At 37.4% G+C, this 27,974-nt stretch overlaps 3 protein-coding genes across 3 annotated transcripts; all 3 read left to right on the forward strand.

Moving 5' to 3' along the window:
* Nucleotides 1-6,103, forward strand: LOC121524424 (gastrula zinc finger protein XlCGF57.1-like). The gene is made up of 2 exons (XM_041809805.1): nt 1-325; nt 3,606-6,103. The coding sequence occupies exons 1-2, from the start codon at nt 133-135 to the stop codon at nt 4,781-4,783; spliced, it is 1,371 nt and encodes a 456-aa protein (XP_041665739.1). The 5' UTR covers nt 1-132; the 3' UTR covers nt 4,784-6,103.
* Nucleotides 6,104-8,444: 2,341 nt separating this feature from the next.
* Nucleotides 8,445-14,619, forward strand: LOC121524367 (zinc finger protein 708-like). Its single transcript, XM_041809724.1, has 2 exons — nt 8,445-8,696; nt 11,889-14,619. The coding sequence occupies exon 2, from the start codon at nt 11,906-11,908 to the stop codon at nt 14,183-14,185; it is 2,280 nt and encodes a 759-aa protein (XP_041665658.1). The 5' UTR covers nt 8,445-8,696; nt 11,889-11,905; the 3' UTR covers nt 14,186-14,619.
* A 5,952-nt stretch (nt 14,620-20,571) lies between these two features.
* LOC121524369 (zinc finger protein OZF-like) lies at nt 20,572-27,744 on the forward strand. The gene is made up of 2 exons (XM_041809726.1): nt 20,572-21,087; nt 25,330-27,744. The coding sequence occupies exons 1-2, from the start codon at nt 21,038-21,040 to the stop codon at nt 26,723-26,725; spliced, it is 1,446 nt and encodes a 481-aa protein (XP_041665660.1). The 5' UTR covers nt 20,572-21,037; the 3' UTR covers nt 26,726-27,744.
* Nucleotides 27,745-27,974: the final 230 nt, after the last annotated feature.

Below are 27,974 nucleotides of genomic sequence, written 5' to 3' on the forward strand. Positions count from 1 at the left end.
GTACCGTTTAGTCATGTTTGTCTAAATAAACATCAGAATTGACGTTCTCGTCGGAGCTCCTGTGTTATAAGAGTTTAAGTTGTTTCTATGAGTAAGTCTGTGTGAAGTAAAGGTCGGTGTCGTTGGGTCAAAATGTCTAGAGTAGAAACGCTGAGAGTTTTTGTCACCCAGAGACTGACTACTGCTGCTGAAGAGATATTTGGACTGTTTGAGAGAACGATAGCAGAATACGAGGAGCAACTTTGTCGGTTTAAAGAGGAACAGACGCGAAAACAGGAACTACAGGACCATGTTTTGAACCCTCCGCTTCTCTCACACAGAGCAGGTTTGTTCCTTTTCTCTTCACTCGTTGCTCTCGCTGAAATTAAACAGGCAGTCATGCGGCAGAAGGAGCATACGATTTAAATTAAATAAAGTGTTGTCTGCTGCATCAGGCAGTTAAATCTTGAAGTTTAAAATGAGTCAAGCTTATGTAACTGCCTGATGTGCAGCTCTTCAGTTAGATAAACAGAAAACATCTTAAGGGGGGCTGGCAACATGGCAGCAGTCCAGGCAGAGGGATCTGTTTATGTCAGCAGTAATGCTCCCACCAGAGAAGGTTCGAGAAGGATCCACGATCCCGGCCATAGGAGACACGGACAGAGCGATCGTTGGACCCTGCAGTACGTCAGGGGTCTGGGAGCTAACACTGAACATTTAAGCACCAACAACTGTTTGTTTGGTTTACACAAAGAAAAATACATGGTTAGGTGACTTTTAAATTCTAAGTGTCAAACCTTACCCTTTAAGAAATACTAGAAATTTTAAAATGTAAGACCTAGAACAGTGCTGCTCAATCAAAGAGCTAACATACTAAAAAATACCTTTGCATCCAAACCTGGAGATGTGAATTCAATAATTACTAATAAATGATATTAATCAGCATACAGAAAGCTTGGTTTCACCTTTCATTTTAGCATGTTTCTTTATCTGTTGTCAATTAAGGTAATTATTTTGGATAAAAAGTTAGTTTAGGTCATTACTTTTTACATGGGTTCAAATCCTTTGTGTTAAAAACAGAAATAAAATGGCTAGAACAGGTTAATAATGGCAAAAATGGTGAAAAGGGTGATAAAATTGTATTTTAAATGTAGCAGAAATTGGTCAGAAGTGGCAAAAATTTGATAAAATTGGCAAAAAAGAATGGCAAAAAGGGTTAACTAAGACAGAAAAATGGGCAGAATTTGGAAGAAATGTGTTAAACTGACAAAAATGAGCATATCAGATAGTGAAATGTGGTTGAAATGGGCGTTAAAGGTGGTGAAAAGAGACAGTAATGGGTCAACAGAGGCAACAATAGTCGTAAAGTGGTAGGCTAATTCTTGGTTTAGAAGTGGCAAAAACTGGCAGAAACAAGTGTTGGAAATGGTTTGAAATGGGGAAAATGGGTCTTAAGTGGCAAAAATGTGTTAAGGTGGGAAACAGTGATTAAAAACAGGTTAAAATTTAGCAAAATCGGTAAAGAGTGGCAACACTGTAACTTAAAAAATGTTCTCTTTTTTTTTTAGGGCATCTTGCGACCCCCCCTCTCAGTGTTTCGCAACCTCAGTGGGGGTCCCGACCCCAACGTGTCTGCACACAGACAAGAAATAAAGGGTGAAAGTTAGATTTGACATTTAAAGCCTACTGCTCTGCAAGTGTTTGAAACAAACTGACTGATGTTAATTGCAATGGATCATTTCTGAAGTCAAAATTCCCCTTTTTTAATTTGGGGGGGGGGGGGGGTATTTTCCAAGTAAGACTTAAAAGAGCCACGAGTAGTCACAAAAGTGCCACATGCTGATTATCACTGTCCTAGAATATCATTGGTGGACATCGCAAGAATATTGTGCTCTTGTCCCTTTTTTTTTTTTTTTTTTATTAAGATGGTGAAAGTTAAAGTAAAAAAACTGCCCACATGTGATTCCTTGCCTGTTTGTGGTTTTAAAAAAATCTATAATGTGTATGAGTAATAAAATACTAATAGTGGAACATAAACACATATAGAGTCTAATGCATATATACTTGAACATTTTAATACAAAATATTCATTTTACAAAACATGGGGATGTTGTCTTTAGATTTTAACCTCTTTTGGACACAAAACACGACTAGCTTCAGAACACTGTATAACTAATGGTGGTGCCACCAGTTTTCACACAGAAGACATATAAAAATCATGAATATTGAATAACTAGGTGAATTTAAGCAGCAGTGATGAGGCTCACAATAAAAATAAGAACTAATTGATGCCATTAACACTTAATAAAATGGTTACACTGTTGTAAAACTAAATAAAATCACATATACTTCACTTTTTAAACTATTTGTTTTTCTTTATAACTCCACCAGAAAATGTAAGAAGCATCAAAAATATAAATTATCTGAATTAATTTAAGCAGAAATGAGGCTCACAATGAAAATAAAATCTGATATAAAGCACATATGTATAATAAAAACTATTATAAGGTTTTAAAACTGATCAAAATCAAGCATATTTTACTATTTATGCCTTGAAAATTTCTATAAATAAGTCAAAATTATCACTGTGAGCATGTGCTAATATGCCATGGTTAATTGTGTTTGAGATTTATTTTGATGAGTTCCTCCTCTTCCTGGTTGCTCTTCCCAGGTGATACTCTTCACCTAAACCAAAGATAGCTGATTATTTTATGTAAAGAGTTCATCTAACTCTAGTGATCTAAAGCTGAGTACTGCATTTATGACCTGTAAAGTCTGAAATAAATCAGTTTGTCCTGGGATGTTTTTTGAAGTTAAAAAGTAAACCCCTGCTCTGACCAAACTCTGAGATATCCATACTGACCGTCTTAATGCTAAATGTATGATAGTGAAGGTTTCTGTATTTAAAAAGATGTGAAATGATGCATATCACCATGCAGTGTGACACAAAATCATATAGAGCAACGCTGAAAACAAGAGAAGAAGGGCTAAATCATTGAAAAATCTGCTAATCTTCAGTGTTTACACATTAGAAACAGATGCATTGGAAACAATTTATAATTGTGCGCCAATAGAAAATATGTGGTTGATTGAGGACTGTCATTTTCTAACAATTAAAAAAATGAAATAGAAATTTAATGGCTCAAAGTGAAATGCTGTATTTAATGATCAAGTAAAAAAGTTAGCAGCACTTGCATTATATACACAAAAATGTTCATGTCTCTATGAAAAATTGGGGTACTTAAGTGACAAATACCTGATAGAATCCAAAATCTGATGAAAATTTCCCACACCACTTATGTTCAGGGAGTTCAGTTTTGATGGAACACAGCCTATAAAATTATGTTCCTTAATTTTGGAGTTTGGGAAAAAAATATTCAAGTTTCAGGCTAAAACCTCAAACCACCCACATAAAATACAAATATGCCAAGTGTATAATATTTACTGAACACATTGCATAAGGGTGCTTTTACAAAACAATGTTCAAAATTGGGTTTTGAGTCAACCCCCTTTTCTCTTACATAAGTGAAATTTTTTCATCACTAGAATCGTAAACAAAAAAGATATGCAATTTGTTAAACTTTGGGTTGAAATTTTTGATTGTTGTATTTCTGTCTGCCCCACAGACCTCCAGCAGCTTTCAGGTAAGGAAGAGGATCCCTCTGAACAACAGGAGTGGAGCTCCACTCTGGACCAGGGGGGCATCAAGCCTCCACATATTAAAGAGGAGGAGGAGGAACTGTGGAGCAGTCAGGATGGACTGGAAGAAGTTTTTACCACAAAGTTCCCTTTCACTTCTGTCCCTGTGAAGACAGAAGACGATGGAGATAAAACTCAGTCCTCACAGCTTCACGAACTACAAACTGCTCTGATGGAAACAGGAGCTGATGGAGAGGACTGTGGAGGGCCACAACCGGCCAGGAAGTCTGATCCAAAGAAAGATTTACAAACGGAGATTGAAATCAAGACTGAAGACTCTTATGAAGTTGAACTGGAGATCAGCGATGATTGGAGGGAGATGAGAGAACATCAGACAGGTTTTAACTCTTTGGAGGGCTATGATGCTGAGAGATCAGATAGTGACAAAACATCGCATAGCTCCTCTGAGTGCAGTGCAACTGTCAAAACAAATCAGGATTTAAGACAAGATATGAGAATTAACAAAAGAGAAAAATACTTCAGCTGCTCAGAGTGTGGTAAAAGATTTAAATTTAAGTCAAATCTGATTCAACACACATTTGTTCACACAGGGGAGAAGCCCTTCAGCTGCACTGAGTGTGGTAAAAGATTCAACCAAAGGTATAATCTAAGCAGGCACATGTTAAGTCACACAGAAGAAAAACCCTTCAGCTGCTCCGAGTGTGATCGAAAATTCAGTCGCAAAGGATGTCTGCTTACACACATGAATATTCACAAAGATAAGAAACCCTTCAGTTGCTCGAACTGTGGTAAAAGATTTTATAGCAGGACTCATCTGAACTCTCATATGATTGTGCACACGGGAGAGAAACCCTTCAGCTGCTCTGTGTGTAACAAAAGATTCAATCAAAAGTCTAATATGACCACACACATGGTGATTCACTCTGCAGAGAAACCCTTCAGCTGCTCTGAGTGTGACAAAAGATTCAATCAGAAGTCTCACCTCCTCTCACACATGTTAGTTCACACTAAAGAGAAACGCTACAGATGTAAGGTTTGTGGTCAAAGATTTTCACAAAGTATAGAGGTCAAAAGACACGAGTGTCCAGGTAAACAGGCTTCTGAAAATGAAACGACAACTAATGAGGCAGTCAGTGTGACGTAAACTAGGCATGAGTGCCATTTGAAAGTCCTAAAAATGACTCCTTAAGTCCATTCCTTTACACTTTTCTTTGACCTCACTGAAAAACTTCACAGGGTCAAGGAAAGGTGTGAATAAGAAGAAAGGAATAGAGAACTGTAATAATAAGGATAAGGGAACCCAGCTGCCCTTGCCCTTTTTGGATGCGACAAAATACACTGCTCAAAAAAATAAAGGGAACACATAATCATCACAATATAACTCAAAGTCAATCACACCTCCGGGATATCAGCCTGTCCAGTTTGGAAGCAAGACGCAGACCATTTCCCTCTCCTCATCCTTTCTTTCTAGTTGATTTTTCCATTGCCTTCAGCACTAGTGGTAGCATGAGGTGGTATCTGCAATCCACTGAAGATGCTCAGGTAGTACAGCTCATCCAGAATGGCATATCCATGTGTGGCGTGGTAAAGTTTGATGTGTCTCCCAGCGCACTGTCAAGACCATGGAGGAGATACCAGGAGACATGGAGGGGGGGCCTTAGGAGGGCAACAACCCAGCAGTGGGACCTCTGTCTGCTCCTTTGTGCAAGGGGGAACAGGAGGAGCACTGCCAGAGCCCTACGAAATGATCTCAAGCAGGCCACCAATGTGTATGTTTCTGCTCAAACTGTCAGAAACAGACTCAGTGAGGATGATATGAGGGCCCGACGTTCACAAGTGGGGCCTGTGCTCACAGCTCAGCACTGTGCAGCCCAGTTGGCATTTGCCAGAGAACACCAGAACTGGCAGATTCACCAATGGCGCCCTATGCTCTTCACAGATGAGAGCAGGTTCACACTGAGCACATGTGACAGACGTGAGAGAGTCTGGAGATGCAGTGGAGAACATTCTGCTGCCTGCAACATCTTCCAGCATGACAGGTTTGGCAGCGGATCAGTGATGGTCTGGGGAGGCATATCCTTGGAGGCCCGCACAGATCTCCATGTACCAGCCAGAGATACCCTGACTGCCATGAGGTACTGGGATGAGGTCCTCAGACCAACTGTCAGACCACCACGCTGGTGCAGTGGGCCCTGGGTTCCACCTGATGTATGACAATGCTCGACCTCATGTGGCTGGAGTGTGTCAGCAGTTCCTGCATGACGAGGCATTGATGCGATGGACTGGCCTGGACGATCACCTGTCCTGAATCCAATTGAGCACCTCTTGGACATCATGTCTCGTTCCAGCCACCACTGCCACATTGCACCACGGACTGTCCAGGAGGCAACTGATGCCCTGATCCAGGTCTGGGAGGAGATCCCGTCTGTCGCCTCATCAGGAGCATGCCCAGACGTTTGTAGGGAGAGCATACAGGCACGGGGGCATACACACTACTGAGCCTCATTCTGGGTTGTCCAGAGGAGTTGCATCAGCTTGTGATCTGACTTTTCTACTTTTATTTTGAGTTTGATTTTAAATCCAGTCCTCCATGGGCTAATTATTTTGGTTTCCATTGATTGTTATGTTATTTTGTCCTCAAGGCATTACTATGGAATGAATAAAGATTTTTAACTGGAATATTTCATTCATTGAGATCTTGGATGTGTTATTTAAGTGTTTTTTGAGCAGTGTAGATGTGGGTTTATTGTTTAAAATCTACAATTTGTGGCTGACTGCTGACAAAAAGCAAAGCTATACAACCATCTATTAACATGACTTATTTCCCTTTCAAATGGTGCCACATTTGTCAGGAACATGCATTTGTGGGATGAGCAGCAGAGCTGAGTATGTGGGTTGTACCAAGAAAAAAAAAAAGCAAAATCATTTCTCATACTGCCAAACAGCTTATTCTGTTGTTGCTGTTGACTCTTGTATTGAGCTTCTGGTACTGCCAGGTGCTGTGTGGGGTGGCATCTTCCTCACTAGAAAAACAAGATTCTACAACCAGTGGCGACTCCATATCTCCACCGTCTAGGACTGAGCTCTGTCAAGCTGTACCAAGATGACAATGCTCCCCCCAAAGAGCAGGGTCCATCAGAGACTACCTCCAGAATTTAGGAGTGGAGAGGATGGAATGTCCTGCCAGCAGTCCTGACATTAACCTCCCTGAAAACTTGTGGGATCAGCTTGGGGCATGCTGTTCATGACAGAGTGGCCAACACAACCACACTGGCTGACTTGCAACAATCACTGGTTGAAGAATGGGATGCCATCCCACAGCAGTGTGTGACCAGGCTGGTGACCAGCATAAGAAGGAGGTGTCAGGCTGTTGTGGTTGTGTATGATTCTTCCACACTGAGGCTCCTGTTTGTTAAATGAATAAATTGTTAAATGTCCAGTATGTCTTGTTTCTTCAGACTTAAATCATTTAATCCACCAAACAAGAATAAATATCAGAATAAGCTGTTTGGCACTGGTGCATTTTCATGGGTGCAAGAAATATTTAGTATTGGAGAAAACAGTATTTTTATTTTTTTTACATAATTTAATTTATAAATTATTATTATTTTGAATATGCAAATTTGACTGCATAGTCTTTGATCCTATGAAGTTGTCATTCCAGGCTAAAGGGTGGCGGTTATGCACTAAAGTAGTTTGCTACTGCCTGGAAAAGAAGAATGAACCCCTGAATGGACATGTTTGTTAAAGTTACTGTTTGCTAAGCCAAATTTGTTTTCATGAAGTCTGCGACTCCAAAAATTTGGTTTTTACTTTATTCCTTTTTTATATGATTTCTTGCTCTTCTCTCTTCTTTGTGTAAAATTGACTTTTTGATTACATTATTTGTTACAAATTCTAATTTAAATGTAGTGAGGTTTTCCTTCTTCACCTGCACATTCTTCACTTTACTCTTTCCCTGTGAAAGCTTTCACAACAAAGTGTTATATCTCATGTGCAAATGAACAAATAAATAAATAAAGAAACCGAAAACCTCAGTCCGTAAAAAACACAATTTAAAGCGGGGTGATCAAATTGACAAATTTCAGTCCTTAAACAGACTTTAGGGTGTGAGGAATGATGATGCACAGTAAAAGACAAAGACTTCAGCTGAAGTAGGTCTGATGGTCCAGCAGAAAACTCCCCCTAAAACTTATCTGCTTGTACAGCTGATATTTACAGCTGGTACATTTTACCTGCGTATGGCGATGTAGCTCAAAAGTGAGTATCTTGTCCATATTTTGCTGTCTCAAAATAAATAAATAGATAATTAAATAAGTCGCCCTTGTTCGTATATAAAAGTATCACTAGATCTTGTGCATGACATATTCGATAGTCAACATGACAATTTACCAAATACTGGTCAATTTCAGCTGAATTCTCCCCACTTTAAACCTGTCTTTTGTCTCTATAAAAGCAAAAAATGTATTAATTTAAAGACGCTGAAATTTCGATTTTTTTTATCCAAAAATTCTGAGTTCTGTTTCTTGTTCAAATCTGGCTTTAAAATCACGTTTTTTTTCTCCAGAATGAACAGATCTTATTTATTTATCTTTTAAGGCTTGCTCTTATACACTGTCGTATGTTTTCGGTCATGATTTTATATAATTACACGCACATTTTATTTTGACAATGTCAGAGCAGACTGGGCCCTAAGCCCCATCCCGGAATCTTTGGAAGAACACTGGGATGAGGAGGAAGAAGAAGAACGCTGGAGCGGAAGTGACCTAACCGTCATGTACCAAAATGGCGGCGGAACAGTCTAAATGAACCTCTGAATGGTTAGGGTTTGTCGAGCTCCTGTTTAATCAAAGCTTACCGTTTTTTTCTTTATAAATTCTGTGTGTAGAAAAGGACGGTGTCGCCGGGTCAAAATATCTACAGTAGAAACGCTGAGAGTTTTAGTCACCCAGAGAGAACGATAGCTGATCAACTCTGCCGATTAAAAGAGGAACAGACGCGAGAACAGGAACTACTGGACGCTGTTTTAAACCAGCAGTTTATCTTACACACAGCAGGTTTGTTCCCCTTTCTCTCAATCATTGCTCTGACTAGTTAGGCCGAAATTAAACAAGCAATCTGCACAACAGTAGGGGAGTACTCTGAACATTACGGTAACTTAACGGTCGATAACAGTTAACGTTCAACCACGGGGAAAAGATAGACAATAAGTATGATTTTATTGGGATGTGAATCTATAAAAATGCCACGATTTGACTACATTTCAAGTCAGAGATCACGATTCTGGTTTTTTTTTTTTTTTTTTGTTTAGTTTTATTTCCAGGAAGAAAAAAAGATTACATTGAGGGTTCGTATTTACAGCATTAATGTTATTTATATGTAATGTGTACATGTAATATTTTTGATGGAAATAAAATAAACAGATGATCTTCAGCACACTATCGTAGTATAACAGTGGATGAAGAATGCTGCTGAAAGAACATATTGATTACGTAACCAAAAAAATGTAAATCAGTCGGACTTGTTAGAAAAATCAGTCCATTTATTAATAAATTATCATTGTTAACACTGCATTTTATCCTTGATTGGCACAGGACTAGAATAACTTCAGGACCTCTGATGATTTTGTATTAATTGTGCAGGATATCTTTTTTTTAATCCTGTGCAAATTGACCATGCTGTAATTTAGGGAGTAAAAATTCCAGCGCAAACTCCTGAACAAATCTCAGCGCACACAGAGGTCAGGGCAGCAGTTATGTTTTTTTTTTTTTTTTTTTAAAGTCTGTTAAACTTTTTCTGCTTCTTCTTCTGATCCAAAAAATAATAGAGGCTGTGGACTGTATAAGTGATAAATAGGGATTGTTACAGTTAATTTCAGCTTGTGTAAAAATGTTTTCTTTTTACTTAACTTGCATGACCATGTACGAGATATAAAACATCTATAAACAAAGCTAAAATAACTTTGTTGTTTAATATCTCATATGAACAGGCTACTTTTATAGAGCTACAGCTGTATGAATTCTGCTTTGGTCCATTTTTTTAAAAATTATTGTGTTAATTTGTGCCAAATGAATACTGGAATAGATTTAAAAACACAAAGGAGAAACCACAACTAGATCCTAATGTCATCATGTGAATGCAGTGAGAAATGTTTCCCATCTTCACTGACAGGAATTTGCTGAAGAAAAATATATATAAAAAATAGAGAGTTAACCTTTAAACTAAGTATTTGTGCTAAAAAAATATGGAGGATAAGTTTGTTTCTTGGTCAAAAAACATAAACAATTAAATTATCCTTAAAATTCAGAAGATCAGGCAAAATGTTCACGGTTTCAACCCTCATACTCAGCTCTGCTTCTCATCCTGCAAATGCATGTTCCTCACAAATATGGTGCCATTTAAATGGGAAATAAACAGGCTTTCCAGCGGTTGAAGACTTATTGCCAAGAAGTATTGTTACAACAAAGAAATAATCTACCAAACACAGATTTCCTTACTTTTTGTGCTGGGTTTAGATACAGGATCAGTGTGATGGATGACATTTTATAAACTTATTGAATATCTGCAAACAAAATGAGGTATTGGGGTCTTTAAAATAACATAACTCAAATAGTCTCTGAAATGAATGTGAAGGATGTTATTTGACTGTTCTATGGGAGTAGCTAATGTTCCAACAGGCTAAATGAGAGCTAACCTGAAGCTAAGTGTTGTTTATGTGTTAAAGACAGCATGTGTGTTGTAACTGACTATAGGTATGTAAAAACAGCTGATCACAATGTTATTATGATTGTTTAAACCAGGAGTTCTCAACCTTTTCAGCCCACAACCCCCAAGATTAAGGTGCCAGAAACCGAGACCCCCGCTGTACATGAAGGTGGCTTAACACAGCCATGCACATTCAAGCACAGTCATGTGCAGACAAGGCCGTCCATAGGGGGGGAAAATGGGAGAGCTTTCTGGAGTCCAGCCAAACTGGGGGGTAGCAAGATTATGGTCCACTGTAAAGTTAAGCTGTGATATCCATACTTTATATTTAACCTTAAAAATAACCACTCGATGAAACAAATATCTTTTTAATCATCTGTGTAGTACATAGCCTTCTTAAAAATGTAAACCCTTTGTGTTTAAAAAAATTAAAATGGATTGAAAATTGCAAAGATAAGTTAATAATGGCAAAAATGGTGGAAAAGGAGGTGAAAATGGATTTTAAAAATAGAAGAAATGGATTAGAAGTGGTAAAATGAGATCAAAATTGGAAAAAAAACTAATAAAGGCCAAATTTGGCATACATAGTGGTAAAAGGGAGTTAAAAAGTGTCTGAAAAGGCTTCAAATGGGGAAAAATGGGACGAAAGTTGGTAAAATGGGATGCAAAATTGATATAAACTGTGAAAAATGTGTTACCTGAGAAAGAAAAAAGGCACATATTTGCAGAGATTGGTTAAACTAGAAAAAATGTCCTTATTAGATAGTGAAATGTGGTTAAATGGGAAAAAATGGGTGTAAAAATGGGGTTAAAGTGGCAATCATGGGTGAACAGAAGCAACAATAAGCTTAAGTTGCAAGAATGGGTTTGTAAGTGGCAAAACAGAGATAAAACATTGTGGAAAGGCTTAAAAATGGGCAAAAATAAGTTTTTAACTGGCAAAAGTGTGTTAAAATTGGTGGGAAAATGTATGAAAATGGGTTAAAATTTGGCTTAATTTGTGTAAAGTGGCAACAGTGTAGCTAATTAAAAAAAAAAAATCTAATTTTTTTAAAGGGAATCCGGAGACCCCCTCTCAGTGTCTGGCACCCCCAAAGGGGGTCCTGACCCCAAGGTTGAGAACCCCTGGTGTAAACAACTTGCATACAGGTACAAAATAATGACCTTTCAAAGTTATTTCATGGTCGGCTCATGTGTAATCTGTGTAGACAAGCAGACTTTAAGAACACTTTGGGTTTACTGTAGTGCGACATTGCTTCTGTACTTACTCAGTATATGATAAAATTTAAGCAAATGTTGTCTTTGCTCTTAATAAATGTGTTGTGTGTGATTACATTAATCATGTAGCGCTAGATTAAAGTGGTCACATATCTCGGCTGGTAAAACATTACGTTTTGGTAGAGTGTAAACTCCCTCCTAGAAAAGAAAACATGACTGCACTTGAAATTTAAAAATCCATAAGCACAACCAAGTGCTGGTAAGCATGATGTAAGTTTTTTTTTTAACATTATTTGTGTGTTGTTGTATTTTTGTATGTCCTACAGACCTCCAGCAGTTTGCCATGAGTAAAAAAGAGATTCCCTGTGAGCAGCAGGGGCAGAACTCTAGTCTGGCCCTGAAAGACTCGGGGCCTTCACACATTAAAGAGGAAGAGGAGGAACTGTGGAAGGTTTACACCACTGAGTTCCCCTTCACTTCTGTTCCTGTGAAGAGTGAAGATGATGAAGATAAAACTCAGTCCTCTCAGCTTCATGAAATAAGAACTGAAGAGATGGAAACAGAAGCTCATGGAGAGGACTGTCGGGGACCAGACCAAGCCAAAGAGTCGATTCCAGAGAGAGATTTACAAGTAGAGCCTGAGATCAAGAGTGAAGACTCTTTAGAAGTGGAGACAGATGTCGGTGATGACTGGGGGGAGACAAGACAACATCAGTCAGGTTGTAACTCTTTGGAAGGCTGTGACCCTAAGAGATCGAATGTTGACAAAACTTCAGATGTCTCCTCTGAGTGCTGTACAGCACTTGAACCAAATCAGGATTTAATCCAAGATAAAAGCATTTACCAAGGAGAAAAGCCCTTCAGCTGCTCTGATTGTGGTAAAGGATTTAAATGCAAATCCAATTTGAAGAAACACACAGTAATTCACACGGGAGAGAAACCCTTCAGCTGCTCTGTTTGTGGCAAAAGATTCAACCGTAAGTATAGTTTGACTGTGCACATGATGGCTCATAATGGAGAGAAACCCTTCAGCTGCTCTGTGTGTGATAAAAGATTCAATCAAAAATCTACTTTAACCACACACATGTTAATTCACGCTGAAGAGAAACCCTTTAGCTGCTCTGAGTGTGGTAAAAGATTCAACCATAAGCATCGTTTGACCTCACACATGATTGTTCACACTGGAGAGAAACCCTTCAGCTGCTCTCTGTGTGGTAAAAGATTCAACCATAAGATTAGTCTGACATCACACATGATGGTTCACAAAGTTGACACCACAAAGTTTCCCTTGACTTCTGTTCCTGTGAAGAGTGAGGATGATAAAGAGAAAACTCGGTCCTCTCAGCTTCATGAAATAAAAACGGAAGAGATGGAAATAGAAGCTGATGGAGAGGAGTGTGGGGGACTAGAGCAGGCCAAAAATTCAAATCCAGGGACAGGTTTTCAAGTGGAGGCTGAGGTCAAGAGTGAGGACTCTTATGAAGTGGAGACAGATGTCAGTGATGACCAAGGGGAGACAAGAGAACATCAGTCAGGTTGTAACTCTTCAGAAGGCTGTGACCATAAGAGATCAAATGCTGACAAGAAGTCAGATGTCTCGTCTGAGTGCTGTACAGCCCCTGAACTGAATCAGGATTTAATCCAAGATATAAGCATTTACCAAGGAGAAAAGCCCTTCAGCTGCTCTGAGTGCAGTAAAAGATTTAAACGCAAATCATATCTGATTCAACACATGTTTGTTCACACTGGAGAGAAATCCTTCAGCTGTTCTGAGTGTGGTAAGAGATTTAAACGCAAATCATATCTGATTAAACACATGTTAATTCACAATGGAGAGAAACCTTTCACCTGCTCTGAGTGTGGTAAAAGATTCAACGAAAAGAATAGTCTGACCACACACATGCTACTTCACACTGGGGAGAAACCCTTCAGCTGCTCTGTGTGTGATAAAAGATTTAATCAAAAGTCTCATTTGACCACACACATGCTACTTCACACTGGAGAGAAACCCTTCTGCTGCTCTGAGTGTGACAAAAGATTCAACCACAAGATTAGTTTGACCTCACACATGATTGCTCACACTGGAGAGAAACCCTTTAGCTGCACTCAGTGTGATAAAAGTTTCAGCCATAAGATTAGTTTGACCACACACATGATGGTTCACACTGGAGTGAAACCCTTCAGCTGCTCAGTGTGTGGTAAACAACACAACCACAAAGCTAATTTGATTGCACACATGACGGTTCACACAAGAGAGAAACCCTTCTGCTGTACTGAGTGTGATAAAAGATTTTCTTCAAAGTCCAATCTGACCAAACACATGTTAATCCACACTGGAGATAAACCTTTCAGCTGCTCTGAATGTGGTAAAAGATTTCATCAAAAATCTCATCTTGCCATACATATGTTAGTTCACACAAGCGAGAAACTCTTCAGCTGCTCTGTGTGTAATAAAAGATTTAACCAGAAATCTAATCTGAACACACACATTTTAACTCATACTGAAGAGAAACCCTTCAGTTGCTCCGAGTGTGATAAAAAATTTTCTCTCAAGGGTTATCTGACCAGACACATGTTAATTCACTCAAGAGAGGAACACTTTACCTCCTCTGAATGCAATTAAAGTTATCTGAAGTCTTATCTGGACTTACACATGGTAATTCACACAGGAGAGAAACCCTTCAGCTGTAGGATTTGTGGTCAGAGTGATTCATGGCATTTACAGTAAAAAGGACAAGAGTGTGCTGGTGGACAGGCTTCAGAAAAAAAGAAAAAGAAGAACCAGTTAGGACGTCTGTGTGACACAAGAACCAGGCAGGAGCTCAAAGGAGTCAAAAAAGACGCCTTCAGTCCCTACCATCCACTTTATCTTGAACATAATGATGAGAACTGTGGTGAATAAGGAATCCATTTGCCCTTACCCTAGGTGGATGTTGAATATAAACACGGTTTTGATGTTAAGTAGCCACAGTTTACCATTGATGGGTTGTCTGTGTTGTTTGATGCAGTGAAAGGAATGTGGAAACCTGGTGATGAATATGATTTCACTTTGGTTTTAACTTGTTATTTACACCTGAAGAACTTGATTTAATGTACAATTTCATGAATGTTTTTTAATTTTTTAATATTTTTGTGTCATTTAAATGTCTTACTATATTGTCATTGTAAGCTCTCTATCTTTATTTTTTGTTCTAATAATTACTACTACAATCTGAGTTCAATTTTCACTAAAAGATGAGGTTCTAACCATCATGCTGCAAAGTGGTGGCAGCTGTGAACAATAAAGTCATGTTTGTCCAAAGCAGTGATACTCAACGTGTGGCTCTGGTGCCACATGTGGCACTTTTGTGATTATTTGTGGCTCTTTTATGTCCTAATTTGAAATATTATTCCGCCAAAAACCTTAGAAAAGGGAAACTTTGACCTCAGAAGTTAATCACATTAATCAGTTTGTTTCCCAGACTGATACAGAAGGCTTTAATTGTCACAATTGTCTGATTGTTTCCACATTTATCCCATTTTTGCCCTTTTTCACCATTTTGTGCAACTTTTCACCCAATTAAGCTACCTTTGCCATTAAAAACCACTTTTTCCTACTTTTTTTGTCACTTCTTTCTGCCACTTTCCCCCCATTTTTGCCCTTTTTCACCATTTTTTTTTGCCACTTTTCACCAATTTGAGCTACCTTTTGCCATAAAGAATCCCTTTTCCATTTTTTATGCCCATTTTTTGCCACTTCTTTTTGCCCATTTAAGCTACCTTTGCCATTAAATACCACTTGCTTCCTTTTTTTTGCCCTATTTTGCCACTCTTGACTGCTTTTTGCCCATTTTACTTAGTTTCCCCTCATTTTTTACTACGTTTTTTCTACTTTTGGACCATTTTTGCCCCCTTTAACTTACATTATTGCTACTTCAAGCAGTTTTTGCCACTTTCCACCACTTAGATTGTAGCTCTTGTGGTCAAAATGTCCACGGTAGAAATGTTAAGGGGTTTTGTCACTCAATGACTGTCTGCTGCTGAAGAGATGTTTGGACTGTTTGAGAGAACTATAGCAGAAAATGAGGAACAACTTTGTCAATTTAAAGAGGAACAGACACAAAAACAGGAACAAAAAATATGCTTTTTAAACCCTCTGCTTCTCTTACACATATCAGGTTTGTTCCTTTTTCCTTCACTTGTGAAGATTGACTGATTAGACCTAATTTAAACAAGCAGTCAACACAACAGTAGGAGATAGTCTAAACTTTATGGTAACTTAACAGTCAGCATATTACATTGATAAGTTTTCAGACCTTTTGAAAAAAACAATTGAAATTTAGCTCAGGTTCCTCCCAGGTCTCTTGACCATTGCTGAGATGTTTCTACACCTTAACTGGAGCCCACCTGTGGTAAATTAAATTGACTGGACATGATTTTGAACGAAACACCCCTCTCTATAGAAAGCCTCAGCTAAATATCACAGCATCAATGTTACTGTGGCCATGTCTAATAAATGTTAAATACATAAATAAATGAATGAGTTTGAAGGCTCAAAATTTGAGATAAAAAGCCAACTTTTTAAGTCCTAAGGTAAAAAACAAAAATTAAAATTCAAAATAAGTTTTTTTTTTGTGTATGTAAATATATGAGATAAATTACAAAATCAAGAGTTTAAAAAGTCATAGTAGAAGATAAAAATCAAAATTTTGAATCTAAAAGGTCAAAATATGAGATAAAGTTCTTGATCAGGTGTTTAAAAAGTGAAACATGGGATTAAGAGTCAAAGTTAGGAGTTTAAAAGGTCAAGATTTGATTTATCATGAAAATTTGTGAATCTAAAAGGTCACAATATGAGAGAAAAGGTCAGAATTATGAATTTATAAGGTCAAAATGTGAAATAAAAATTCGAAATCCTAAGTTTCAGTTAATCTTGGGATTCAAAATAAAAATACGAAATGAAAACACAAATTAATTTCTTCCCTTCATTCCTAACTTTTTATCTAAGTATTTCTACTCTCTACTTTTTAAAATTTTTAAAACTTAACAAGGATTTTTTTTATATATATTCAAGGTTAAATTTACATTTTAAACTGGAGGAACTGTGTAACTGTGTTACACATTGAAATAAGATGGCTGAAGGATGTATGCTTGCATTAGTCTGCGAAAGCTTTTATTTGGTAGGGGAGACATCCTGTTTTAATTTTCGGTTGACTACAAATGGGTGCATTCTTCTGCTTTCCTTTGCAAAATTACACTTCACTGGAACAAAGTTCAGACCAGATACAGAAGTGAAACCAGACTGTGTATAAACTCAAGAGAGTCCATAGTTCTGATCACTGTTTCTTCCCCTCAGTGCAGGAAGTGATGCTCAGGTGGAACATGAATGCTGCCCTTCAAGTCAGTAACAATCCTGTGATCATGAAAAACTACAAATCAAAATTTTTATGACTCCAAGGACAAAAGATGTTTTTTCTTCTTGTGAAAAAACTTTAATGATTCAGGTTTATTGAATAAAAGATGTAAGTGACCAGTTTTGTAAAGCTTCAGATGAAGTTTATGGAGCTCAGAGACTTGAATGTAGTTCACCTTCAGTTTGGATTTGAAGATGCTGTGAACTGATAGTGGTTCAGGTTGAAGACTGAGGTCTTTGAGTAGGGATACACAATATTACTGGCAGCTATTAGTAATACCACCAGGTAAGCATACAGTGAAAGTCAGAGTCTTTTGGTCCTTGGTCCTCCTGGTCATACTAGACCCTTGTGAGGCCTGGACACTGGCTGATTGCCAAAGCACTGGCTGGACTCCTTTGTGACAACTCTTTGGTGCATATTTTGGTACCGCTGGCAAGAGGGGAAGATGGGAAGGGTCAGCTGCTGGAGACAGGGAAGGCAGCTGTGCTTTTATGTGAACCTGGTGCGCTTCCCAGCTCACAGTATACTGGGTGCCCAAGACTGGATGGGCTGGCTCAGACACCGGGGGCAACTAGGGGGATACCTGGAGAGGTGGCATAGGCCTGGTGCAGGCCTGGGCGATGACCATCAAAAACCTGAACGGGATGTGTGCTTAACCGGCATGTGCTCCTTTACCTGACCTGAGCAGAGATGTCTGCTTATATTTAAAACTGATATGTCAGCATGAATATCACCTGTACATATGAATACATTTGTGGAGTTTTAAGGCGGGACTAACACAGCAACGTCAGCTGAAGTCCTTTTCTTTATTTGCCCTCATTCCTTAAACTAAAACACTAGAACCACCAGGGTTCTCTTTATACCTAAAACAGCTACCGGGTAAAATCTACCCATTATTTGAGTGCATGATTTACATAAATATTACTGATAAAGAACAATTAATTCACCACTGACAATGAACAATTCATTAACCACAGAGAAAGAGAAATGCATCCCTGTACGGTGATGATCTTTCACACCCAAAATCATCTTTGGACTGAACAAGGTTGTTATGGGTAACTAAAACTAACTAAATAACTAAAACTAGAATTCAAACAATATTTCAGTTAACTGAAACTAAATAAAAACTAAGCTTTACCAAAAAAAAAAAAAAGAAGAGCGAGAAAAAAAGAATACTTACTAAAACTGTATAGTGCTCTTAAAAAACTAACTAAAATAAAATAAAAATGGAGACAAAATATCCTTAGTTTTATTCTTTGACACAACTATACTGACTGGCACCTATACCCAAGTCTGGGGAGTGTAAAATGGCCTGATCTGATTGGTTAAGACTTCACATAGTGGTAGTGTTATGTCTGGAGTCGTATTCAAACATCATCAAATAAATAAATGATAAGAGAAGAGTAGCCTGTTTTAATATGTTTTTATAAATGTATGACATTCCCTCAGCCCCAACATCTATCTGTAGAAAAACTAAAACTAACACTAAAACTAATAAAACCTAAACAAAAACTGAGCATTTTTCAAAATAAAAACTAAACTATACTAACAAACCAAAAGTCAAAACTAATAAAAACTAAACTGAAATCGAACACAGAAAGTGCAAACAAATTAAAAACAGAAACTAATGAAAAATCCAAAACTATTATAACCTTGGGACTGAGTAGGTCTTCATATTTCACATTTGTGAATGTCTTTTTTTTTGCCTGTGGTATTCATGCTGAAGGTTGATCTATGACTTTGGGGTAGGCAGTGCAGTAATAGAAAGAAGGTTTATTCATGGCAGCATCTATTGTTTATCTGCTGGTGGAAATAAAACAGAGGGAAAACTGGTTTACAATGGGGTTAGTTTTGCCCACATGGCTGTTTTAGGTATCAATGAACAGTTATAAAATTTGAATTCATGCAAACATTTTTATGACACCAGGTGCTGCACAACAAACCTTTAGAAAAGGTCAGTGAGAGGCTTCAAAATCTTATGAATACTAACTCAGACACAATGAAAGAACAGCCTCAGGTTCATTTTACTCGATGGCTGTTCTAGTAATGCGTTTTAAGGACTGAATTTTGTTTAATTAATCATCCTTCACATTTACAGTGTTTATAAAAATTGAAGTTTTGGGCCTGGCTACATTTGAATATCAGTATCAACACTGGCATCAGTTAAAGTTCATTTTTAAATGTTGTCATGTTAGACAAAGGCATACTTAAGCTTGAGAATTATGCTTTTGAAACTTCTTGTATTTTGTGAGCAGCTTAGTTCCTCTTTGATAGAATTTGCACCTTGTAACCACAACTGCTCCAGAAGAGGAACCGTGGAGGAGCTGTTAACGGCCATCGTCACACCCACATCCTAATCTCAGAGGCACACAAATAAAAAAAAAAGCACACCTGAAGATTGCTGTTTTTTTACATGGAGAATCTGCAAGGGCATGTAGCTGACTCTCGAGGCTCCTCTTGGGAAATTTAGGCTTCAGGATGAAGGCAAATCTTGTAAGAAGAAAACTAGTTGAACTTTGATTTGACTCAGTAGAGGAGTTACATTCACTAAACTGTCTTTCTGTAACCTCTATGAAAATACTTGATTTTGGAAAATGTAATCCAAGACCACTTCAATGTCATCAATAAATTCATAAAAACTATTTCTACTGTCATCTCCTCTGTTGAAGACTCCTCCATCATCCTAACTTGGTGAGTTTGCTTTTTTATATACCAAGCTCTGTGCAAGAAAACTGCATTAATGTTGTATTAATATTTTCTAAAGTGGGTAAGTCTGGGTTTAGAAGAGGACAAAGGCCAATGAAAAAATATGTTGAGACACAACTTTATTTCAAAATGAGAAAAAGGAGAGAAGTTTGAGGTTAAAGTGAAAATCTGGACTTCAAGTTTCAAATCTTAAGGTTGACAGTATTTCTTTGCAAACTATTAAAATGCGAGGTGTTAAATATTGATGGTTAATCCGTTGACATTACTGGACTCTCTTTGCTGCTGTTGGAATACTGAGAAATAAAACTTTGCTGCTATACTTAGATGCCGGTTTATTATCACTATTAATGAACGGAAGAATAACATAATTCAGAAAAGTGGGGATTATGTACTGTAGCTGAGGAACAATGTGAATTGGTGCATTTCAGACCAGGGAATGGTACCTCCAGTTTACAGGGGGAAAAAAATCTGAAGTTTAGGATCAATTTTGCAGTTTTAATGAGGTGCAAACATACTGACCTGTAGACTCCATAGGTGTTTCCCTCAGAGTTCTGTGGTTGACCATGTTTGATGTCTTTCTCTGTAGATAATCCAGTTATATCTGAATTTGATGGGGTTCAAAGGGTGGGTTACCAGTTTTAATGTTTAACCAGCTGTAAAGATCCTGCAAAGAAGTAAGTGGGATATTCAGATTCAGCAGTAGACATTATTCTGAACAAGTTTTTTTTTGTTTTTAATTTGAGGTACTGGGCATTTGACATATTTACAGCATTAATTCGGGAAGATTATTTAATTTCTAAATGTGTTGTTCACTAAAATGCGTCCTGGGAAATTGTACGTTCCACCATTATTTTGAAGGTCCCTACATCGGAAGTGTTTTTTTTTTTTCTTGTGACGTCACGTTATTTAGCATAATGGCGACAGGTCTACGCTGTCTCGTCATCGTTTGTCTTTTATCCTTGGTGTCCATTGTTATCTTTTGAGTCTAGCAGCCGCAGTAATTATATCTTTGATCATCAGTGTGTCTTAATCAACATCTGACTTGACTTCGTGTTGATTTTCGCTTCCTTAATGTTCTTCCTCCTCTTGATCTTCCGGTACACCGAAGCTAGTTTAGCTTAGCATGCTATCTGTAGACAGAGGTGACGGGAATGGAACTTGGCAGCACAGTGCTGCTGTCAGAGCGAATCCTTACTTGAGTTAACGTTATTTAGATGGAGTTTGGAGAAGGTTCTGTTGTGTGGAAGTGTCTTCTGTCAACAGTCTGATAGTTTTTGTTAACCACAGACTGAGTGAAGAGAGACTGGGCTGTTTGGAGGAACGACAGCAGAGAAAGAAGAACAGCTTCATCGATCAAAAGAGGAAACTGAGAGAAAATGGAAACTTCTGGAGGCTCTCTGCACTCAGCGTTATCTAGAAAGAGCAGGTTTGTTCTGTTACTTTGACCCTCTTTCATAGTTTTCCCTTTGTATACAAGACCAGGTCGCGCGACTGTATTCCAGACTTTACGGTAAACTAACGGCCGTTGTGTTTGAGGTGAACGTTTGCAGCTTTATTTCCCCTATTTATTACGAAAGGTAACTGCAACAGCAGTAAAATGAGAAACATGAACATAGAGTTGGTTTAATATTTAATATTTTGGAACCGTTGCCTTTTAAACAAGCCTACTTGTAAAATTGGCTTTACTTCCCCTATTCAACTATTGACAATTTACGTCTAAATTGCTTAAAAACAGTTATTACAACTTTGTCCTTGTTAAAATAGGACTGCAAATGTCTTTAAGAAAATCTTGTAAACTGTCTGCTTGGTCATTAAGTTACTTGCTTAAATCTAATGATGTTTTTAATTTAATTTAATTTAATACAACTTTCTTCATGCAAATTTAGAACTTAACATTATTACTCTATTTTTAATTTTTTTGTTGTACCTTTACTGTGTAAATCTGATCAACCTTAGTTGTTTTAAATATACAATAATACATTTGACTTGACTCCTATGACACTATTTAATAGTTTAAACTATTTTTGTTTATATTTCCTCTATTTCTAATGTATTATTGTCACCAAGGAATATCTTATCTTTTATCTTATGACTTCATTTAATTCCAATTTATACAATAATACTAACTTATTCTTCAAAATCTGTGATTTTTTTCTTCTTTTTTTTGGCCCTTTTATACTTAATTGTGTGGTCATATTCATTTGAGGTTTTGATTCAAATAAAGAAGATGGACAATGTAAGCGCTTTCAAAATCTATAAACGTGAAGGTTATTAAAGTAAGAGATTAGCTGAATTCCTTCTCATAACCATAACTTGCATAAATGCGTTATATATTTCCAATTCAGAGTCAAACAAATAAAAAAAGATACTTCAGCACTATTATGTAAATCTTTTGATTAGTCTGTCTGAGCTTTACTTGAGTGTTATTTCTAGAGACATTTATGACTTAACCTTTTCTCCACTATATTTGAATTACACATCCTTACTATACATTTTATTTTCTCTTTTTCTAAACTCAAACCCCAAAGGCAGTTAACTGTGTTTGTAGAAATGAAACGTCACCGTTTTTCGATGATAACTGATTAAAGTCACCCACAGGTGTCTTACCATTCATATTTTAATTGCCATTGAACCGTCTGTGATAACTGCGCTTTAACTAACGTACAGCCAGCAGGGAAAAATGCCCACAATTGGCTTGGAGATGTAAAGAAAACCTCAGGGAGGAGAAAGACATCACTGTAGCTCTACTCTGCTAAAATACATCAGCACTGTGAATCAAATTTAACCAAAATGTAAGCCTAGTACCTTTGACTGCTGGCTTGAGGGGGAACAAAATCAGATTGTGGGAGTAGCACTCACATACTGTAGCTCATTCTCATCTGCTCCAAAAGTCCATGAAAAAAAAGTACTCCTAAAATGTAGTAAGGGTCCTGTTTGTCAGGAATATTAAACTTCTATGTAATCTGCATTGAACTGGCAGAATAGAATCTTATGAGCTCATGCATTCAAGGGCAGTAAACGAAACCCAGAGTAACTCTGAAAATGTAAATAAAATATCTTTATACAACAGATTTAACAAATGCAATTTGACAGATGGAATCATGACCCTTTTAACTCAAGATTTTCTCATTTTATACCACTTCTGCTGAACAAATGGACTGTTCTTGTGTTTTCCCACCAAACAGAAAGGTACTGTTAGTGGTACAAATAAAGACTGAGATTGGTAAGGAGCTTTGGATTGAAAATTTGTCCTGTATATCTGTTTTTGTTTGGTAACTTTGGTATGCAACTGTCCTATCAAACATAAAGTGATGGATGATATGTCATCTAAAGCATGTGGTACCAATAAAGTATCAATATATCAAAGAAAATTAACACCTGTCAAGAAAGTGCCTTTGTTAATGAGGTTTCCATGTTTAATGTTAATATTCATACAAAATAAAGTGTATAGCCCCTGTGCTGCTAATTTGATTGTGGTGTTTTTACATACAAGACTTGATGAAAGGATTTGAAATAATGAAACTGTGTTTTTTGTAGATTTTCAGAAAATTATGACAATACCATAATTCTACTGATAACTGGGATTTTGATTCATGATAATTCTGATATGAAATTTAATATTTACATCTCTATGTGTCGTTAGGAGGGTGGTTTTCTAAGAGGTGATGTTGAGCTGGTGAAAAAAACAATGTTGTGCTCAAGTAATAATTTGACTGAGCAACTTTCACCTGAATTGAAGCAAACTGTATTCATTTCTTTAGTTGGATTTTAAAGGGACTGTGCATGTTAATCAACATTTCTGTTAATATTCCAGAGTAAGTCAAGAGGCTATTTTTCATCTGCAGTTTCCAAAATACATAAAGCAGCCATGACAAACATGAAGCAGCTTTAAACAAATGTTCTACCAGCATAAGCGTCTAAGCTTTGACTCAAGTAACAACACTGTGAGATGTGATTGCTGTCTTTGGTATTAGATTTGTTTTCCTCTCTAAAACTGGTTAGAATAAAAAAAATATTGATACCTGGTTTGATTCCAAAGCAAAGAATGATGTCCTGGACACCCCAAACTGCTTAATTGAATTATTTTTCTTTTTAAGTCCCTGTAAAGTGATAGTAAAAAAAATCTAATTTTAGGGTTGTTGTATGACATTCCACTGTGTTATAAACCACAAGGCCAAATTTCAGCCATGAAAATCATCTCTAACTTTATAAAGTTAAGCTTCAAAATCATGAAAAAAGGGACACTAAAATCTGCTCTTGGATGGCGTGGGTGTGTTGGTCGAATGTGCTGAAGTCACGCCCACTCACAAAGAATACGATCCTCTTAGAGAGACAGAAGTTTGATTAAATTGACCGTTTTCTGGTGCCGATCTGTCTATTATGATGCTTTTAATGATGCTTTAGGCCACTGGGGCTGATAGATTTGGGAAATTTACCTCACAATGAACAGAAATGTAGCATTTAACTGGCTGTTAACTTTCACAGGTTTGAAGGCAGTGACATCAGACTAGGGCTGAACGATTTGGGGAAATAATCTAATTGCGATTTTTTTCACCCAACATTGCGATTGCAATTTAACATGTGATTATTCTTCAGGCTCCTCATCTTATAAACCATTCTATATTACAACACATCAAGCTATTTCCCCCAGAAATGTACGTATATGGAATCTCCCAAAATCTACAAATAAATGTTCAAAAATTCTAAGAGAATAACTAAAAATTAAAAACCTGCCCCACCACCCAAAAAAATCAAATCAAATTCCCCCCAAATTACAAATAACATTCCTCAAATTTTCATAAAAATTCTAAAACAAAGCTACCCCCCCAAAATTAAATTAACTTCTTAAAAAATTTACAAATAAATGTGTCAAATTTTCATGAAATTACCTAAAAGTTTCAAAGCTAATTCTCCCAGAAATTTGAATCGAATTCCACCAAATTTACAAATAAATGTTAAACATTTCCATAAAAATACCTAAAATTTTCTAAACGAATTTCTAAAGAAATTCAAATCAAATTCCCAAATATTGCAAATAAATGTATCAAATTTTCAAGAAGGTACTTTAAATTTTTAAAGCAAATTTACCCCCCAAAATTCAAATCAGATTCCTAAAAATGTCAAAATACATTTCTCAAATTTCCCCCAAAATTAAAATCAATCGAACAAAAATGTCTTATTGCAATTATTTTGTCCTATATTGCAAATATTTTGTCCTATATTGCAAATTTGATTTGAATGGTAATGAAGGGAGTGATGATTTTATGGATTTCTTATTTTGAAGAAGACAAAAATATACAAAACCAAGGAAAGTAACTGAAAAAGGAGAAAATACTGGCACTTGAATGTTTGCATTATGTGTAGAGCAAAACACCTCTGCCTCAAAATTTTCAGATTGCTGAATTAAATGGTGAGGACAGAGGCTGTGATGGAGAGCAGAGCAGAGAGGTACACAGCAGGTAGAAAGAGGCACATCTTTTGCATTAGTCAAACAAAATCCAGTCTTTCTTCATGTTTTTGCAGCAGTGTTGTGTGTTTCTAGCTTCTCTAGTGCTTACACATTGTGAAACAATTGAAAAATAACATCCCTCTCTGTATCATCACTCTGTTTTAACAACAGGGCACTGATGCTCTCATTTATCTTATTTATTTTTGGTGTGTTCTGCAGATGTCGAGCCACTGTTGGTGATCCTCCCTCTGAGCAGCAGGAGTGGAGCCCCAGTCTGGACCAGGAGGACACTAACCCTTTGCACATTAAAGAGGAAGAGGAAGAACAGGGGATCAGCCAGGAGGGACTGGACGGAGTTAACACCTTCGAGTTCCCCTTCATTCCTGACCCTGTGAAGAGTGAAGATGAGGAAGAGAAACCACAAATTTCACAGCTTCATGAAGTACAAACAGAACAGATGGAAAGTGAAGCTGATGGAGAGGAATGTGGTGGATCTGAACAGTCGTGGAACTCAGATTCAGAGGGAGATTTACATCCAGAGATTGAGATCAAGCTTGAAGACTCCTCTGAAGCTGAGACGGATGTCAGTGATGATTGGAGTGATACAACAGAACATCAGTCAGGTTCAAACTCTGGAAGAAAATTCGTACAGAAGAGATCAGCCCTGTCTAAGAAATCGCATAGCTGCTCTGAGTGCGATAAAACATTCAGATGGAAATGTCATCTGACTGTTCACATGAGAATTCACTCAGGAGAGAAACCTTTCAGCTGCACTCAGTGTGGCAAAAAATTCCACCATAAGTGGTCTCTAGTCCATCACATGAGATTTCACTCAGGAGAGAAACATTTCAGCTGCCCTGTGTGTGGGAAAAAGTTTGGACAGAAAGGACACCGGAATGTGCACATGCTAGTTCACAGTGGAGAGAAACAATTCAGCTGCTCCTACTGTAGTAAAAGATTCAATCACAAAGGAAATCTACTTAAACACATGAAGATTCACCAGGAAGAGAAACCCTTTAGCTGCCCACAATGTTTTAAAACCTTCACATTTAAAGGGACTCTTATCAATCACATAAGAGTACACCAAAATGATAAGCCCTTTGGCTGTAATGTCTGTGGTAAATTATTTCTATTTCAGTCAGCACTTACTACACACATGTTTGTTCATACTGGAGAGAAACCCTTTAGCTGCTCTGAGTGTGATAAAAGTTTTAAACAGAGGTCTAACCTGACCAGACACATGTTAAGTCACACAGGGGAGAAACGCTTCAGCTGCTCTGAGTGTGACAAAAAATTCACTCAGAAGTCTAATCTGAGCAAACACATGTTGGTTCACACAGGAGAGAAACCCTTCGGCTGCTCTGTATGTGGATTAAGATTCAACCAAAAGGGTAATCTGACCTCACACATGTTGCTTCACACGGGAGAAAAGCCCTTTAGCTGCACTGAGTGTGATAAAAAATTTAATAAAAAGTTTCATCTGAATTCACACATGTTGACTCACACAGGAGAGAAACCCTACACCTGCTCTGAGTGTGACAAAAGATTTCACAAGAAGTTTGATCTGAACCGACATGTTTGTTCACACAGTAGAGAAAACCTTCAGCTGCTATGAGTGAGGTAAAAGATTGCAGCAATGGTAGTGTGAAGTCAGAGAGACCCCCCAGCTGCAGGGTTTTTTTTTAATCAAAGGCATAAACTGTGAAAAAGACAGGTGTGTTAGAGATTAGCTTCAGGATGCAAAATAAAAAGAGCTAATGAGGAGGACTGTAAGACAAAAACCAGGCCAACTTGTGTCAAGGAAAAATTACAACCACAGACTGAGGACAAGTCTGATGACTCATCTGAAGCTGAGACTGAAGACAGATGAGATAATTACAGGGAGACCAGAGAATATCAATTAGGTTTAATCTTTAAAAAATTAATAAGTGATGTAAGACCTGATTAAGCATCAACTGATCTGGAGGAGGACGTGGATTTTGAAGAGCAGAAGAGGAGTGAGGTGGTATCTATGGTGTCTGGACCTTGCTTTTCTTTTCTTGCATATGTTTCAAGAATTATTTTGCATTTGTTCCAGCAGATTGAGTGGGAAACAGATCAGAGGGGAGAGCGTGGAGAGTAGAGAGTAAGGCGGGAAAGGAGTCACAGGCTGGACTTGAGCTAGGACTGCTCATGTACACCAGGCGAGGTAAACGCTACACCATCTGTACCCCAGGATGTGTTGTTCTTACCTTGTGCAGGAGGTAGATACATACCAGTATCCAATCCCTGTATCGAGAAATGGTTGCTGATATTAAGCCAAAGTACTCATACTTTTAAAAATCTGCAAATACTGTACTTGGTATGTCAAATTTGGACTTGTGTGCAGTTTGTTGAAATTACAACATAAACAACGATGACAAAAGTGGTGGAGAATGAAAACTATGCACTGATAAATTGTCAAGAGGAGGGATGAAGAATATCTGATGAAATAAACTTTCACAATAATTTATTGAACAAAATGGTATCCATAAGCACTCTTATCAGGACTCAGTATCAGTGAGTATGCTAATAAAAGTACTTTTTCTTGGTCTAGAAATGAACGTCTTGTTTCCCTTTTTTGTTTTTCTTAGGTTAGATTTGTTTCAAATCTATTTTTTGGGGAAGTGAAATAAAGCTTGTGGGTTTTTCAACTGTGCAGTCACTTATGTCTGTGAAAAGTTACTGTGTTCCTGAATCATGTCTTTCATAACAAAAAACAGCTTACAGCACAAACTCAGTGTGGAAACAGGCTTCTGAAGAAGAAACTACATGTCTACATTTGCATGTTACTGGCTGTTGGCACCTCCTATTCCAGCAGGAATTTAAAGGTCAGTTTGCTTTTA

Source organism: Cheilinus undulatus, linkage group 16 (genome assembly GCF_018320785.1).
Source record: "Cheilinus undulatus linkage group 16, ASM1832078v1, whole genome shotgun sequence".
Classification (NCBI taxonomy): Eukaryota; Metazoa; Chordata; class Actinopteri; order Labriformes; family Labridae; genus Cheilinus; species Cheilinus undulatus.